General features: G+C 48.8%; 1 protein-coding gene across 1 annotated transcript in view; it reads right to left on the bottom strand.

Moving 5' to 3' along the window:
- Positions 1 to 19,204, bottom strand: part of LOC119973771 (voltage-dependent calcium channel subunit alpha-2/delta-2-like) — a 979,537-nt gene that overhangs the window by 92,212 nt on the left and 868,121 nt on the right. The window contains exon 29 of the mRNA XM_038812195.1: positions 14,913 to 14,984. Within this exon, the coding sequence (XP_038668123.1) occupies positions 14,913 to 14,984 (72 nt within the window). The remainder of the gene's footprint in view (positions 1 to 14,912; positions 14,985 to 19,204) is intronic.

Genomic DNA, 19,204 nt, shown 5'->3' with positions numbered 1-19,204 from the left:
TGGCGCAGGCTGGGAGGGCCGAAGGGCCTGTTCCTGTGCTGTAATTTTCTTTGTTCTTTGTACTGGCATCTGTGATGCTGGGGACCTCCGGAGGAGACCGAGATGAATCATACTCAATACTTCTGGTTGAAGAAGTTTATAAATTTATTTTGCAGTTATCTGCTGGGCTTTGCCATCTTTGGGGATGGGGATAGTTGTGGATCCTCTTTCTCCAGTTAGTTGTTTAATACTTCACAACCATTCATGGCTGTAGAACTCAGATTTTATCCATCAGTTGTAGACTGACTGAGCTGAACTGAATGACTTCTAGGCCATTTCAGAGGGCAATTAAGGGACAACCACATTGCTGTGGGTTTGGAGTCACATGTAGCCCAGACCACCTAAGGATGGCAGATTTCCTTCTTCCCTAAAGGGCATTAGTGAACCAAATGGGTCTTTACAACAATCAATGACAGTTTATTGGTCACCATTGCAATTAATATAAGAAATTGTTATATATACTGTATTTTAGATCTGTGGCAATAATGTCAGTAAAAGCCAGGGCTAAGGTATATATTTGTTGCAGTAATATTATTAAAGAAATTAGGTTATGGTACCCAGGCTATGTGTCTGCTAAAGCTGTAATCAAGGTGTCTGAAGAGTCAGGTCATCATTCATTCCAACCATTTACTTAGTTATAGATAAAGGGCTAATGGAACAGTACTTATATTTTGGATGGTTCCCTGGGTAATTAATAATTTGAGGGATTGTAGTTAGTCCCAGCTAAGCAGGTCATAGGACATCTTAGTGGGAAACAGATGATGTATTTAAAGGTTGGAGCCAGGTCTGTCTGTAGTTTGCAGTTTTGCAAAATGCTGTTAGATTGAGCAAAAGGGTCTAACAAGACAGGAGTGTGCTGGATCTGCTCTTGAAAAGGTCTCTTTCTATAAGTCTCTAAACAGAGGACTGCAAAAGACATGTTTTGTTAACTTTATTTATAACTGGCATTTGAACTGTATTGTGAAGGTGTAGGGCATCAGTTAAAGTTTATTTAAGAACTATTTAACTGATAATTATAGAGCTATTTCTGTGGTGTTAATATCGTTAATACAGTTGTAAAAATAAAGTTTGATTTAACTTAAAAGATCCCTATTTGTCAGTGGAATCACTCCTGGGATAAAGAATTATTTCCTCAGCTTTATAAATTGCCAATTGTTGGGATTTCCATATCCTAACATTAATTGGTGTCTGGCCTGGTTTCCTTACACTTTCAATTTCAGATTTTATCAATCGGACTTAAACTCTACCAGTTGCTGTGGTGATATTTGAGCCCATGTCCCCCAGAGAATTAGCCTGACCCTCTGGATTTCTAAACCAGCAACACTCCCACTATGCCACCACCTCAACACCATTATCATCCCCCCAACCACCTCTCACCCTCACCCACAAAGCTCTGTCTATTGAATGTTGCTTCTTCTGTTTGATACACAAGTAGCCCTGTGTTGTAGCTTCACCATTTTTAGGTATGCCTGATGCTGCTCCTGGCATGCCCTCTTGCATTCTTCATTGAACCGGAGTTGATCCCCACTTGATGGCAATGGTATAGTGGGGAGTCTGCCAGGCCATGAAGTTACAGTTATGGTTGAGTACAATTCTTTGCTGCTGATTGCCCACAGCACCTCATAGATGCCAGGTTTTGAGTTTCTGGAGCTGTATGAAATCTATCACATGTAGCACTGTGATGTGCTACACATGATGCAGGGTATCCTCAATGTGAAAGTGGGACTTGCCTCAACAAGGACAGTGTGGTGGCCACTCCTACCGATACTGCATGGACAGATGCATCTGTGGCAGGTAGATTGGCGAGGACGAGGTCTAGTAGTTTTCTAACTTGCTGGTTCCTCACCCAACTTCCACGGACCCAGTTTAGAAGCTATGTCCTTTATGATTTGGCCAGCCCGGTCAATAGTGGTCTTCCTGAGCCACTCTTGGTGATGGATATTGAAGTTCCCCACCCAGAGTACATTCTGTGCCTAAACCACCCTGAGTTCTTCTTCCAATTGATGTTCAACCTGGAAGAGTACCGATTCATTAACTGTGCAAGGTTTGGGGTGACTGGGTGAGGGTGGGCGGCGGTAATCAGAACAAGGTCTCCTTGCTCCTGTTTGACCTGACACCATGCAATTTCATGGGATCTGGAGTCATTGTTGAAGACTCCGTGGCAATTCCCTCCCAACTATGCTGCCAACACAGGACTATTTGCATGTCAAACAACATTATCAGCAACTGGTAGACAGAGCTCAGCGATTCCACAACCAATGGATAAAATCTAAGTTCTGCGGTCCTGTCACATCCATTCGTGAATGGTGATGGACATTTAAACAACTCCTGGAGGAGGAGGTTCGACAAATATCCCCATTCTCATTGATGTAGGACCTCAGCACATCAGTGCAAAAGATGAGGCTGAAGCATTTGTGATAATCTTAAGCCAGAAGTGCCAAGTGAGATACCCATCTTGGTCTCCTCCAGAGGTCTCTAACATCACAAATGCCAGTCTTCAGCCAATTTGATTCACTCTATGTGATATCAAGAAATGGCTGAAAGACAGTATACCACAAAGCTTATGGGCCCTGACTATATTCCGGAAATACTAATGAAGATTTGTGCTCCAGAGCTTGCAGCTGTTCCAGTGCAGCCACTGCCATCTACTCAAAATGTGGAACATTTCCCAGGTATGTCCTGTACACAAGAAACAGGACAAATCCAACCAGGCCAATTACCACCCTATCAGTCAACTCTCAATCATCAATAATCATATGATGGGTGGAATTGTACCATAATTTTTCAGTGTCGGAAAGGTGAGGAAAGCTGGGAAGAATCCTTCCAGCGCTGACAGAGGGAAAACTCACCATATACTCAGCTGCTTTAACAAAGCTTTTTTACTCCATGAATTGTGCCGTGCTTATGGCGGCTTTCCTCTGATATGTTCGCCCCAGGAGGAAGTAATCTCTGGAATCACTGGGCACTCCTTTTAAATTCCTCCCCAGCACTCGATCCAAGTCCAATCGGGGGAGATGGCTGCCAGAAAGGCTGCACCACATTTTACAGAGGGAGCCCTCAGCAAATGTCTCAATGGGATTGAGCAGAAGCAGGAAACACTCTACCCACGATCAGGCAGGCGCCCATCCAACAAAGTGGTCAAACCCACCTGGGAGCCTATGGCCACGGTTGTCAGCGCCAGCTCATTCCAAAAGAAGATGGGGTTACAGTGTTGTAAGAAGAGGAATGACTTCTTTGTGCAGCCAAGGTAAGTCGACTTCCTCTTGCCTCCCTCAGCACCCTTCACACAGCTCTCACAGCTCTACGGTGATCTTACTCCCACCCACATCGCAGCGTCACTGCACTTGTCATATGCACCCCCCCCCCCCACACCATAATCCCCCCAGTAGCTCTGGTGCCCCTCAAATGTCCGGCCCCACTCACCTTTCATGCATGCCACATTTCATCCTCATGTGATGTGGCACAACTCCCATTTACACTCTTCCCATCTAACTCATTTCAAGACAAACCCGAGCACAACAGGTTGGAGCAGGCACAGCTGACCAGAGTGATGGTTGAGTTCAAAGTCCTAATCACGTTTGAGGTATGAGCCCTTGAGCTTGCCGACGAGGACAAGGACCGCTCCTATGCCGAGCATAAGATTGGGGGCGAAGACACAAGTAACAAGAACCCTCAACACATCCAGCCATGGGGTAAGTCTCATGTGAGTGATTTTTCTCCTATCAGTATTCCCTTGTCCCACACTAATGCCATCCACTAGCTAGTTTAGCACAGGGCTAAGGAGCTGGCTTTTAAAGCAGACCAAGGCAGGCCAGCAGTACGGTTCAATTGCCGTACCAGCCTCCCCGAACAGGCGCTGCAATGTGGCAACGAGGGGCTTTTCACAGTAACTTCATTTGAAGCCTACTTGTGACAATAAGAAATTTTCATTTCATCTCCCTTCCATTGCAGGTCAATCAGCAGACTAGCCTGGACCATTATCGTGGCCCCTTGACACCATGGACCTGACCAGCTCCCAGGCAGGTATCTTGGAGACCAGCATTGAAAAGGCATCACACCTTTCACTTGCAAACTCTACCAGCACAGATACTTACACCCCAGTGGGATTATGTGGTAGGCAGGCTTCTGGGTCACTCACTGGTGAGCACTTTACACCTGACAATCCACAGCAGGTGGAGGCAGGGATGTCCCAGGAATCCGGCACTCGGAAGGATTCCAGAGCGCAGAACTGAGGCTAGACGGATAGTAAAGGGTCAAAGATGTTAGAAAGTAGCATAGCGTGTCCTTACATGCCGACGACTTGCTGTTATATGTGTCGGAACCGAGTGTGTCGATAGGGGGAATATTGGAGCTACTGCGGGTATTTGGGTCTTTCTCGGGGTACAAGCTGAACCTAGACAAGAGTGAGTATTTTGTGGTGTCTCGGCCGGGGATGGGGCAGGAGTGGGGGGGGGGGGGGGGGGGGGGGGGGGGGGGGCTGCCATTCCGTAGGGCAGGGACTCACTTTAGGTATGTGGGGGTGCAGGTGGCCCGGGAGTGGGGGAGGCTTCGCAGGTACAACATCTCTATTTTGGTGGGGAGAGTGAAAGCCGATTTGGCAAGGTGGGATGGTCTCCCTCTGTCACTGGCGGGTCGGGTACAGACGGTTAGAATGAATAAAATTTCTGTTTATTTTCAAATGCCTACCGATTTTCCTGCCAAATTCTTTTTTCAGGGAGATTGAGGGAAGGATTACCTCGTTCATATGGAGAGGGAAGGCAGCCAGAGTGAGAAAGGTGCTGCTACGGAGGGGAAGGCAGGCAAGGGTTTGGGTCTTCCGAATCTAATGTATTACTACTAGGTGGCGAATGTGGAGAAGGTGCGGAGCTGGGTCAGAGGGGTAGATTCCCAGTGGGTTCAAATGGAGGAGAGTTTGTGCAGGGGGTCGGGATTGAAAGCACTAGCAACAGCGTCACTCCCGATAGCTCCGGGGAAATACTCAGGGAGTCCGGTAATAATAGTGTCATTGAAAATCTGGAGGCAGTTTCGCCAACACGTCGGGTTGGGGGCAGGGTCAAGGGAAATGCCGATTCGGGGGAACCACAGATTTGAGCCAGGGACGTAGGGTGGAAATTTCCGGAAATCGGGAGAGAAGGGAATTAAGACACTTGAAGATTTATTTCTTAGGGGTCAATTTGCAGGATTGAAGGAGCTGGAAGCCAAGTATGGGCTGGAGCAGGGGGAAATGTTTAGATACATGCAGGTTCGAGATTTTGCCAGAAAGGAGATGCAGAGCTTCCTGGAGGAACCGGCCTCCACATTGCTGGAGGAGGTGCTGACGACAAGGGGACTGGAGAAGGGGGCAGTGTCAGCGGTGTACGGAGTTATTTTGGAAGAGGATAAGGCAGCACTGGAAGGGATCAAAGCAAAGTGGGAAGAAGAGTTGGGAGAGGTTATAGAGGAGGGGGCCTGGTGTGAGGTGCTCTGGAGAGTAAATGCCTCCACCTCATGTGCAAGGTTGGGGCTGATACTGCTGAAGGTGGTATACAGTGCACACCTCACGAGGGCGAGGATGAGCCGATTCTTTGAAGGAGTAGAAGATGTGTGTGAGCGTTGCGAGGGGGGAGGTGCCCGCTAATTACGTTCATATGCTTTGGTCCTGTCCAAAGCTAGAGGATTACTGGAAGGAGGTTTTAGGGTAATTTCCAAGGTAGTGCATGTTAAACTGGACCCGGGTCCCCGGGAGGCCATATTCGGGGTGTCGGACCAGCCAGGGTTGGAAACGGGTGCGGAGGCAGATATCGTAGCCTTCGCCTCGTTGATCGCCCGAAGGCGGATCCTGTTGGGACGGAGAGCGGCCTCTCCACCCTGTGCCCTGGCTTGGCGAGGGGACCTGTTGGAATTCTTGACTCTTGAGAAGGTTAAGTTTGAACTGAGGGGAAGGATGGAGGGGTTCTACAAGTCATGGGCATTATTCATTATGCCCTTTCAAGAACTGGATAACATCGAACATTAGTTGGGAGGGGGGGAATGGGTGGGAGGGTTGGGGGGAGGGGGGCTGTGTGTAGTAAGGATGACTATGTGTAATCCCTGATTCCTTTTTGTCATTTGTTTCTGTAAATATGCGGGCTAATGTTTGGGGGTTGGTGGGAGGATGGGATCATTGTTATTGTTATGGGGATTGACATATTTGTTGCTGATTATTGTTTATTGTTGATAGGTGTAAATTTGGGAGGAAATGTGAAAAAGGAGAATAAAAATAGTTTTTAAAAATAGATGTCAGAAAGTATATACAGATTATTGTTTAATTCACTTGTGTTGGGACTCCAGGGCCTGTGGGGCTGGAATTGACCATGCACTAGCCCAGGGTGTTGTAACACTACAGATTCACCTGCTCCCACCCACTTTCCAGCTGCCACTCTGGAACGGCAATCCCTCAGTGATAATATTGCCACAATCCCAGCACTGCCAGCAAACCACCTGCCAGACCCTTTACATCTAGAGGCTTCAAGACATGAAGGGCCACTAAGTCTTGCGTGCGACCTAGCCCCCGGTATGCCGATACTGAACCCATTCGCCCCTACCCGGGTTGAACTAATCCGTGTCCCTGCGTTCTTACCGCTGCTTCCTCTGCCACTGGCACCCTGGGGGGTAATGGTGACCTCAGCGCTCACCCCCGATATCTCCTTCGGTGGTGAGATCACCAATTTCTTGATTTTATACAGCTGTTGTAAATCATGCCGGCGGCCCGATGAATATTCATTGAGGGAGGAAGTCTTGGGAAGAGAGCTTTCTAACGATATTATAATGTATTTAAATGAGGTTCCTGGCCTTCCGTGGCAGAATTCTTTTGATGCCACCGGAGAGAGGCCTGGAAAATCGGAAAACGCGATCCCATCAGCGTGAATTGCATTTCCGATTCTCGCTGTGTTTTCCAAAAATTTCACCTGATGAATCCAAGGATACCGAGGGAAGTGAGAATGGGAACTGAAGAGTCACAGCTGTAACTTTCCAATCTTCCTTAAATTCCAGATTGGTGCCAGAGGACTGGAGACTTGCAAATGTTACACCCTGGCTAAAACAACAGGCCAGTCAGTTTAACTTTGGTGGTGGGGACGCTTCGATAAACAATAATTATGTGGGCACAAGTGGGTTTTAAGCAAAGCCAGCATGGATTTATTACGGCATCATGTTTATCTCACTTGCTGGAGTTTTGTGAAGAAGTAACAGAGAGGGTTGATGTGGGTAATGCTATTGATGTAGTGTATACAGACTTCCAAAGGCATTCAACACAATGAAGCACAACAGACTTATGAGCAAATTTATGGTTCATGGAATAAAAAGGGTAGTAGCAACATGGAAAGAGAATTGGCTGATTGATAGGATACAGTGAATGGATATTTTGAATCATAGAATCTACAATGCAGAAGGAGGCCATTCGGCCCATTGAGTCAGCACCAGTCCCTGGAAAGAGCACTACACTTAAGACCACGCCTCCACCCTATCCCCTTAACCCAGTAATCCCACCTAGCCTTTTTGTTCACTAAGGTGCAATTTAGCATGACCAATCCTCCTAACCTGCACATCTTTGGAGTGTGGAAGGAAACTGGAGCACCCGGAGGAAACCCAAGCAGACATGGGGAGAAAGTGCAAACACCACACAGACAGGCACCTGAGACCGGAATTGAACCCAGGACCCTGGAGCCGTGAGGCAGCAGTGCTAACCACTGATCCAGTGAGGAGTTCCCCAGGGGTCAGTGTTGGTACACCTGCTTTTCCTGACATATATTAGGCCTAGGCCTTGGTGTGCATAGCACAAATTCAAAATTTGCGGATGATAGAAAACTTGGAAGCAGTTTGAAATGTGAAGAGAGTATAGAACTTCAAAAGGACACAGACAGTTTGGTGGAATGGGACAGATAAAATTTAATGCAGAGAAGGGTAAAGTGATTCAATTTGGTAGGAAAAACACAGAAAGACAACACAAAATAAAGGTCACCATCTAACCAAATTGGAAGAATCCCCTGGAGGACATGAGTGTTTCCTGGCCGAGTGTTTCCCAGTGCTCGCAGCGCTGAGATAGACCACACTATTTAACGCGACTCTGTTGCAATCCGGGGCCTCAGCAGGGAACGCCCCATTCTCATCCGGGTGAATGAGAGCTTCGAACGGTACGTTTTCCAACAGAGGCTTCAGGGTAAGAATGAACCTTTTCAATCCTTTTTGACCCATCTCCGCATCCTCGCGCAGTCATGTAACTATGACTCGACAACTGATTCCATGATCCGGGATCAGATCGTTTACGGGGTCCACTCCGATTCCCTTCGCCAGCAGCTCCTGAAAGTCAAGCAGCTCACCCTCACCATTGCCATCGAAACGTCCGTTCTCCATAAATATGCTAACAATCGGTACTCCCACATCAGGGCAGCAGGAACTGCAAAGCTAGCCTTTCATGAGGTGGAACGGGTGAATACTATCGCACAAATGCAGGGCCCAAGTATCGACGAGAGTGGCCATTTCGCGCGCTTTTTCCGGGCCCCTGCGCATGTGCGCCTCGACCAAGGGGACGGCGAGACAGACGACCAGACTGCGCAGATGAGTATGTCGTTTGACCGCACTGCCCATGTGCGATGGCGCACAGAACGCGCTGACGTTGGCGTCATGACGTGTCTGAATTGCGGCTCCGCCCATTTAAAGCGCCAATGTCTGGCAAAATGACGACGATGTCTACAGTGTGGGAAGCTTGGCCACTACACGGCCCTTTGCAGATCTGCTCCACTGCCCAGCAGCCAGCGAACCCAGCCTCGGCTCTGAAGCGTCCATTCAGTACAGCAGGGCATGCCTAATTCCGACACTGACAGCCCAACAGATTCTGATGCTGAGTGCCTCAAATCCCCATACCGGGTGGGCATCATCACGAAGCATGCGCTGCCCCTCTCCAAGATAGTGAAGCACCTCCCGATCCTCAGCGTGGATCCCGATGACGAGTGGTGTGCTCTCCTCACAGTCAACAAGGCTCGCATCCAGTTCAAACTGGACACCGGCGCATCGGCGAACCTCATCTCGAAATCCGATCTCGACACCATCCGCGTCAGACCAAGTATTCTTCCACCAGCCTGCCAGCTCCTTGACTACAACGGCAATGCCATTGCTGCCAGTGGCTCATGCCAATTCAGAGTGTCCAATAAGTCAATTAAAGCGACGCTGCGGTTTGAGATTGTAGGACCTGACAGAGCATCCCTGCTCGATGCTCGGGCCTGCAAACTCCTGAACCTGGTTCAGCAAGTCCACACTATGTCATCGTCACAGGCAACGGCCTCACCTGATGAAAACTTCCAGGCTGAAATTGACGACATCATCACGCAGTACCACAGTGTGTTCGACGGAATGGGCACGCTCCCATACCGATACAATATCCCGCTCAAGGCGAACGCCACCTCTGTAATTCACGCACCACGTTGGGTGCCGGCACCCCTCAAGGACCGCCTCAAGCAGCAATTATAGGACCTCCAGGACCAGGACATCATATCAAAGGTCACGGAACCCACGGACTGTGTCAGCTCCATGGTCTGTGTCAAGAAGCTGTCAGGGGAGCTTTGGATCTGCATCGACCCCAAGGGTCTAAACCGCAACATCATGCGGGAGCATTACCCGATACCAAAACAAGAAGAGTTGACCAGCGAGATGGCTCATGCCAAATTCTTTACGAAGCTGGACGCCTCCAAGGGGTTCTGGCAAATACAGCTAGACGCATCCAGTCGCAAGCTGTGCACATTCAATACCCCATTCAGTCGCTACTGCTACAACCGATGCCTTTTGGCATCATCTCTGCCTCAGAGGTATTTCACCGCATCATGGAACAGATGATGGAAGGTATCGAGGGGGTGCGAGTGTATGTTGACGATGTCATAATCTGGTCCACAACTCCCCAAAAACACATCGCTCGCCTCAAGCAGGTATTCACAGAATCCATGAGCATGGTCTCCAGTTCAACAGGGCCAAGTGCTCGTTTGGTCAATCAGACATCAAATTCCTTAGTGACCACATCTCGCAGCAAGGTGTGCGGCCAAATGCTGACAAGGTTTCGGCGATCAACACCATGAAGACCCCAGAGGACAAGAAGGCGGTCCTCCGCTTTCTAGGGATTGTCAACTTCCTCGGGAAGTTCATTCCCAACATGGCGTCCCACACCACAGCCCTCCGCCATCTCGTCAAAAAGTCGACGGAATTCTAGTGGCTGCGTGCTCATGAAAAAGAATGGCGTGAGCTGAGGGCAAAGCTCACCACAGTCCCGGTTCTGGCATTTCTCGACCCGACCAAGGAGACCAAAATATCCACTGACGCAAGCCAGGACGGTATTGGTGTGGTGCTCCTCCAACTCCTCATTCTGGGCTCCGGTTGCGTATGCCTCCAGAGCCATGACGCCCACTGAGCAACGGTACACTCAGATTGAGAAGGAATGCCTGGGCCTCCTAACGGGAATCGATAAGTTTCACGACTATGTTTATGGCCTCCCAAAATTCACGGTAGAGACGGACCACAGACAGGTGGTGGATGGAAGAAGGATTTAAATGACATGACGCCTCGGTTATAGCGAATCCTTCTCAAGCTACGCCGCTACGACTTTGAACTTGTCTACACGCCAGGCAAAGAACTCATTGTTGCAAATGCCCTTTACAGGTCAATTACCACACCTTGTGAACAAACGGACTTCGTCTGCCAAATCGACGCGCAGGTACAATTGTGTGCTTCCAACCTTCCGGCCTCTGATGAGTGTCATCCAAATTCGTGAGGTAATGGCCAAGGATCCTCTGCTACAGCGAGTGATGCAGCACCTTACAAATGGCTGGCAGAAGGGACAGTGTCCCCAGTTCTACAACGTCAAGGACGATCTGACGGTGGTGGACGGCATCCTCATGAAGCGCGAAAGAATCGTGATTCCTCAGAGCATGCGAGTTATGGTGCTCGGCCAGTTCCATGAGGGTCACCTGGGGCTCGATAAATGCCGACGCAGAGCTCGGGAGGCAGTCTATTGGCCGGGCATCAGCCAGGACGTTGCCAACACGGTCCTCAACTGCCCTACATGTCAGAATTTCAGCCAGCTCAACCCAAAGAAACTTTGCAGCAACATGAGATAGTGACCTCCCCATGGTCCAAAGTCGGTGTCGACCTTTTCCATGCCAAGGGGCGTGACTATGTCCTCCTGGTCGACTACTTCTCCAATTACCCAGAAGTGGTGAAACTGTCCGACCTCACGTCGAAGGCAGTGATTAAAGCCTGCAAAGAAACGTTCGCCAGGCATGGGATACCGCTCACGGTGATGAGTGACAACGGTCCCTGTTTTTACAGCCAGGAATGGTCTGATTTTGCACGCTTATACAACTTCCGTCACGTGACCTCCAGCCCCCACTACCCGCAGTCAAACGGGAAGGCCGAAAAGGGGGTCCATATTGTTAAGTGATTGCTATGCAAGGCTGCAGACTCGGGCTCCGACTTCAACCTGGCCTTGCTGGCATACAGGGCAACCCTACTGGGTTGTCTCCAGCGCAGATGCTCATGAATCGCACTCTGCGAACCACGGTCCCAGCCATCCATGTTCCAGACCTTGACCACCTCACGGTCATACAAAAGATGCAGCAGTCTCGGGCCCGACAGAAATTGGCATACGACGCTCATGCCACGGATCTACCAGAGCTGGTCCCAACTAATCGTGTTCGTGTAGTTACCTGACGGCGGCTGGTCAGTCACAGCTGTGGTGGTCAAGCAAGTGGCCCCGAGATCGTTCCTCGTCCGCATGGCTGATGGCTCCTTCCTACGATGCAACAGAAGGGTACTGTGCAGAGTTCTACGCCCACCACCTGACCGAGATGCCCTGCCACACACGATGCTTCCTCCGGACGTGCCCTACCACGAGGCCACCGATCTACCAGCAATCCTGCCGACCCCTGCGACCACCGCATTGGCAACGATCCTGCCTATCCAAGTGTAGGCGGCCCCTGATCCACCGTTGCAGTGATCAACCAGAATTCGTCGCCCGCCACAAATACTAGATATATAGACTGAACTTTTGTACATCTTGTTACCTCATCGTTTTGACCTCTGTAAATAACGTTTTACCGTTTCATCTGCCCTATATCTGCACTGGCGACACCTTCCTATGCATATATGCATTATATATAAGTTCATTTTAGCACATTCTGTATATAGTCACACACATATACACACCCACACGCACACGCACCTTAATATATATTATCTAAAAAAAAGGAGGGGAGATGTCATAATATACATCTATGTATATAATAGAGTGCAGACAGGCAGTGATTGACACACAGGATGACCAGTAAGCACACAAAACAGAGCAGCCAATCACCAGACAGGACACGACCACTATAAAGCCAGAGGGCACTAGGTTTCCCGCTCTCTCTAGGGACCCAGCCACTGAGACAATCAGAGTTCGTGAGCTAGACAGTGCAAACACCATGCGGTAGCTAGTAAGTCTGGTCAGGCTAGTACTAAGGTCTCCAGTCAAGTCAGCATTGTGTCAACCCACAGTTGAACATGTATAGTAGTTAAGAAGTTAAATAAAATTGTGTTGCATCTTATCAAGTGTTGGAGGCTGTCTCTCGCTACACTGCATCAAGTGCAGTCCACATCGACACAGCCTGCCCAACATACCTCCACCGAGGCCGGACTTAGTCCATTTCCTGCACTGAGGAGATTGGGACGCCATTTTTAAGTGAAACCCCAATCTCACGACCCCTACAATGTGAACACCAAAAACCCAACTCACCTATAAGGGGGCCCTCGGGCGGCCCCACACCCCACCTCACACGGGTAGGGCAGCTCTGGGACTGATCTCGGGCACAAGCACAATGCCAGCCTGGCATCTTGGCAGTGCCCCTGACAGTGCAACCTGGGTCAGAATGCCACCCTGCCTGGAGGCTAACCACCCGGGGGCCTCCGAACCCCTAGTAGACCTTCAAATGCCGATCCGCCTGGTCCCCGTTTGTGGGGGCTAGCACTCAATGGTACATGCCTAACATCTCCAAGGCAAAGTGGTTAGATCCAAAACCTCGGGTAGATCAAGCAAGCTGCACATTAGAATGAGACTAGCTGCTCACTCTAATATACAGATTGGCCAAATATTGATCCCACTCACAATGGAGATCACGACGTGTCGCGAGATCCCATTAGATCCCATTAGATTTGGGCAGCACGGTAGCACAAGTGAATAGCACTGTGGCTTTACAGCGCCATGGTCCCAGGTTCGATTCACTGCTGGGTCACTGACTATGCGGAGTCTGCACGTTCTCCCTGTGTCTCCTCCTGCGTGGGTTTCCTCCGGGTGCTCCGGTTTCCTCCCACAGTCCAAAGACGTGCAGGTTAGGCGGATTGGCCATGATAAATTGCCCTTAAGTGACCAAAAAGGTTAGGAGGGGTTATTGGGTTAAGGGGCTGTGGTGGAAGTGAGGGCTTAAATAGGTCGGTGCAGACTCGATGGGCCGAGTAGCCTCCTTCTGCACTGTATGTTCTTTGTTCTATCTCACGAGGCAAGACGAGCTGGGTAAATTCCGGAAGAGAACTCTCCCGCCATCCACCGGCCCGCCATAACCCCATTTGGGTGGGAAGCGGCCAGTAGATCACCTCCAAAAGATACAATTCTAAAGGCGTTAAGGAGCAGAGGCACAGCGGCGTATATATGCATAAGTTGTAAAAGGTGCCTGGGCAGGTTGAGGGCAGCTTATAAAACAGACAGTATCTTAACTCTTTTGATAGATGCATGGAGTACAAGTGCAGAAAAGATTATGTTAAGCTTGTACAAAACACTGGTTTGGTCTCAACGGGTGCGTTCTGTCACCTTATTTATGGTGGATGTAAACACATTCGAGATAGTGCAGAAAAGATTCATGGGAATGGTTCCAGGGATGAAGAACTTCAAGTGATGTGGATAAATTGGAGATTTCCTTGGAGAAGTTAAAGTTGGAGAGGGTATTTGATACAGGTGTTCAAAACTGTGAAGAATCTGCACATTGTAGATAGGGAAAGCTTGTTCTCTCTGGTGGATGGTTAGAGAACAAGGGGGCACAGGTGGAATAATAATAATAATAATCGCTTGTTGTCACAAGTAGGCTTCAGTGAAGTTACTGTGAAAAGCCCCTAGTCGCCATATTCTGGCACCTGTTCGGGGAGGCCGGTACGGGAATTGAACCTGCACTGCTGGCATTTTTCTGTACTATAAGCCAACTGTTTAGCTCACTGTGCTAAACCAGCCCATTCTAAGGTAATTTGCAAAGAAAAGATGCAGTGGTCACGAGAAGGCTACTTTCGCACAGCAAATGGTTACGATATGGAATCAATTGCCTGGGAGTGTGGTGGAGGCAGATTCAATTGAGGCATTCAAGAGGGAATTGAAAAGAGAGAACGTACAGAGTTATGGAAAGAGGTGAGGGAATGGCACTAGATGCATTGTTCATTCGAAGAGCAGGTGCAGACATGACGGGCCAGATGCCCTCCTCCTGTGCTGTAACAATTCTGTGATTCTGTGATGGACCAGAAAAGAGAAGTGAAACAAATAGGAAATGTGTGCTTCATGACCATTTATTTCTAAGAATGTGCAGGGCTACAGGACGAAGGTGGGGAAGTGGCAGTAGGTGAATTGTTCCTTCTGAGAGTCAGCACAAACATGTTGGGCCAAATGGCCCCTTCTGTGCTGTAACTATCCTATGATTCTACATACATACATATATACACACACAGAAAATATACAAATATATTATATTGTAATTTATATTGTCTGAATCTATGTTGTGACACGCTTGGACATTACTCCAGTTATGCTGGTCATCTGACTATCTCATCACAGTGCAACATTCAATGCAGTATCATGTTACCTGGCTCCAATGTTCAGGTTGGTTGGACATGATCAGGAAACCACCATCATCAATCAGCACGCACAACAGATCCTGAAAATCAATGCCAGAAGATGGTGACATAAGTTGCATTAACCTCACTCTGTTAATCAGCTGTTTTGCTAACTACTGGTCAGGGTGAAAACCTCTGTTTATCAAGACTCAATTTGTTAGTTTTTGGCACTAAGCAGTTTGCTGCTTTTCAGTGTCTGGAGCATTGGGCCCATCTGACATGAAAAGAAATCCAACATTGTTTGCATCAAAACTGTATTCGTTTTGCCACCTTTCAAATGCACTTTCTTCTGAACCAAAAAAGATGGCTGCTGCAAGTCACATGATCACAGGATTGGCTGTTTTTTCTGGAAGATACAAGAAGCATTTACAAGAACAAAAGAATTCCTCTCTCAGCCTGTGAAATCTCACATCTCATTGTACAGACCTTGTAATTACGAAACCAGGGTCTTCACACATCAAAGCTCTCTCTGCCTGCAGAGACAATCTCACACCAGAGACTGTGCAGTTCCATTTTAAAAGAGGACAATTGAGGGGCCAAAGGTATATTATTTGCATCTGATGAGCTTACCCCTCTAACGGAGTCAGAGTATTTTCATAGACAATGGATTGCCAACACCAGGCCTTCAATATAGATGGTAACTCTTTCAACAGCTAATGACCAAGACACTATCAATCCTGAAATCAAAGCCAGTTCATGAGCATCCCCTTTGAAGTGATTGTAGGGAAGGATTGTGGAGAAGGAAGGTCACATTAGTTGAGTAACCATTTTGAAATCTTTATATGTCTTTTGACAACTTAGAAATCCTCAGATCACTGTTTTAACATCAATTGGAAAGGATTCCAGCAGCTCGGCAGAGCAAGCAATTGGTTACTATCTCTCAGCTCCACCAAGCTTTCTTAAAACAGTGTTCTTCAAAGTCAGGGGCGCATCGCGGGCGGGAGTCGGGAGGGTCGTGGAGCCTTTGTTCGCGGCGCTCCCGATCGCGCAAATCCCCGTGCAGCAGCTGGCTTTCCATAACGCCGGCTGCAAGCGGCCGCGAACATGTTAAAAAAATATTTTAGCCGCATTGCGCATGTGCGCACGATGATCGGCACGCATGTGCAAATGCGGCCGCTATTTTTTTAAACGGTTGCAGCTTTTTGTTTTACAAGTTCTGTAGTGGTTTTTATTCATTTATTTTATTCATTTAATTTTAATTTTTTCATTTATTTTATTCATTTTATTTTTTTTACAAGTTCGGGGGGGGCTTTATTCATTTTTAAAATTTATTTTACACATTTTATTTTTTATTTTGTTTTTACAAGTTCCGTTGGGGGGGGGGGGTTCGTATTTGATAAGCCTTTACAGGAAAAAATTCAGAACTTTGGACAGATGGAGTATCCATACTTTCCGACACCAGAAGGCTTCACCTTCATCCAACAGGTTCCATTGGAGGAGCGTGTACGAGGGCCAAAGAGACGCAAAACCATTTCCTGCATTTTTGTCAGCAGTAAACAAGGTAAGAGAAAATGATGGGTCGCGCAGTTCAGCCGGCGTGGGTCGCGAAGGTCGGCCAGCGTGGGTCGCGAAGTTCGGCCGGGTTGGGTCCCGAAGATTGGCCGGTTGGTAAAAATAGGTCCCCAGAAAAAAAGGTTTGAAGAACACCGAGTTAAAACACCTTCTGCTTATGGGCAGTTGGTGAAGGGTGGACATTTGGTGAGGGGAAAATGTATAGTTTGCCTATCTCCTTCCTGCCCGTAACAGAAGATGCACAAAGTTGACAGAAAGCAAGGTTTTCGATATGGTTATATACATTGACCAGCAATTAGTTAATAGTGATACAAGTCAGAAACTCCAGCAGCACTTGGCCTCACTTCACAGAATTGGCAGGCCTTGTACACCTAACATCCCGTCACCCAGGGTTAGGGAGGACCACCTTCCATTGCTCAGTGTCTCATTATGTTGTTGCAGTCAGTGCTGAGGATCACCCCTTGGTTAATCTCTAGTCATTTATAAGCAATAAGTGCTCATCTGCTATCTAACCATATTGTGGGGGTGGTGATCACAGTGAAACTATAATTATGGATTATTCCTCATGCAATTTCCATACCTGAATCCAGGTGAATGAGAAAGATACAGACAATATATATCTGGGATGGTTGTGGGGTTGGAGGAGATTACAGAGATAGTGAGGCACCAGGGCATAGAGGGATTTGAAAACATGCATGAGAATTTTGAAATTCAAGAAGTGATCATCCAGGCACCAGTGTAGGTTAATGAGCTTGAGGGCGATTGAGAGACAGGATGTGCTGTGAGTAAGGGTGCATAGGCAAGGGAGATTTGGGTGACCTCAGGTTTGCAGAGGGTAGAAAGTGTGAGATCACCAGGAGTGCCTTGGAATAGATAAGTGGAGGTCACAAAAGCATGCAAGAGGGTTTTAGCAGAAGATGAACTTACGTGGGAAGAGTTGGATGATGTTACGGAGGTGAAGATAGGTGGTCTCATTGATGGTGCAGATCTATGGTTAAGAATTCATCCTGGGGTCAAATACAACACCTATGTTGTGAAGAGTCAGGTTCAAGTCTTACTTGGTTGCCAGCAAACAAAAGGGACTAGTAGCTAGGAAACAGAGTTTGGGACAGGGACCACAAGCAAAGCCAATGGAGGAAATTTCTGAGGAACTTCCAGTTGCGCAATGACCGAGTGAGCCGCACATTCGGGAGCTCTCACTCCGGCGGAGCTTAAGGACCTGATTCCCCGCGATAGCGGGACGGTGGAGCGGTGAAACGACGGCCACGGAGGTGTGGAGGAGCGGGTAGTGTTGTATGGAACCGCAGGAGAGCCGGAGGCAACGGAAACGGGAGAGAAAGGGACAGGGACAAGGTGCAGGGGAAGCTGACCTGAGACCCAAGATGGCGGACCTGCGGACCTCGGACCCAGCAATCCAGCAAGCGCTGGAAAACATGCTGCAGGTGATAAAAAGTAGTTTTGAGTCGCTGAAGCGGGATAACTTGGACCCACTTCAGAAGGCACTGGATCAGCTGAATCAGAGGCTGGATGCCCAGGACGTAAAAGTTAAGGAGCTGGGAGAGGGGGTGGAGAAGCAGGCGGATGCGCAGACGATTGCGGCGTTAGAAGTCGACGGGTAGGAGGAGAGGCAGAGAAGACTGCTGGACAGAGTGGAGGAGTTGGAAAATAGACAAAATCTGAGGATCATTGGCCTCCCGAAGGGGGCTGAAGGAGCCGATGCCACAGCGTTTGTGGCTGACCTGTTGATGCAGCTGATGGGGGCTGAAGCCTTTCCGCGACAGCCGGAGCTGGAGGGGGCATACAGAGTGCAGGCGAGGCAGGTGCGTCCGGGGGGGGACCCCCGTCCGATGGTGATTAGGTTCCACAGGTTCGTGGAAAAGGAGCGGGGCTGCGGTGTGCAAAGAGCGCCAGGAGCAGCACGTGGAATAACAGTGTCTACCAGGACGTAAGCCAGGAGGTGGCTTGGCGGCGAGCAGCCTTTAAACAAGTCAAGGAGGTATTATCATAGAATTTACAGTGCAGAAGGAGGCCATTCGGCCCATCAAGTCTGCACCGGCTCTTGTAAAGAGCACCCTACCCCCTACCCAAGGTCAACACCTCCACCCTATCCCCATAACTCAGTAACCCCACCCAACACTAAGGGCAATTTTGGACACTCGGGAATTTATCATGTCCAATCCACCTAACTTGCACATCTTTGGACTGTGAGAGGAAACCGGAGCACCCGGAGGAAACCCACGCACACACGGGGAGGATGTGCAGACTCCGCACAGACAGTGACCCAAGCCGGAATCGAACCTGGGACCCTGGAACTGTGAAGCGATTGTGCTATCCACAATGCTACCGTGCTGCCCAAATTGTTCAAGAAGCATGTGAAGTTTGGTCTGCTGTTCCCGGCCCGTCTTTGGGTTACGCATCAGGGTCAACACCACTACTGCTTCGAGCCCGAGGAAGCGATGGACTTTGCGAGGGATCAGGGGCTGGTCCCGAAAAGAGGGCCCACGGACGCAAACTAGGTTCCGAGAACTACCGTTTGAAGGGACGCCGAATGTGCCTAGACTGTTGGACAACTGGTTACCGTTTACTGTTTTAAAGGTGCCATGTGGGGTATTTGGGGCTCTTCTTTCCGGGTGGGGACTGAATGGGTAATGGGGTGTTGCGGGGCTGCCTTATTAATGCTCAGAAAGGGATGTGGATTAACACTTTTCTGTGTACACGTTGGGAACTGTATTGCACCTGGAGCGACCTT

This window comes from Scyliorhinus canicula, chromosome 11 (genome assembly GCF_902713615.1).
Source record: "Scyliorhinus canicula chromosome 11, sScyCan1.1, whole genome shotgun sequence".
Classification (NCBI taxonomy): domain Eukaryota; kingdom Metazoa; phylum Chordata; class Chondrichthyes; order Carcharhiniformes; family Scyliorhinidae; genus Scyliorhinus; species Scyliorhinus canicula.
This window is presented reverse-complemented; position numbering and strand designations above follow the sequence as displayed.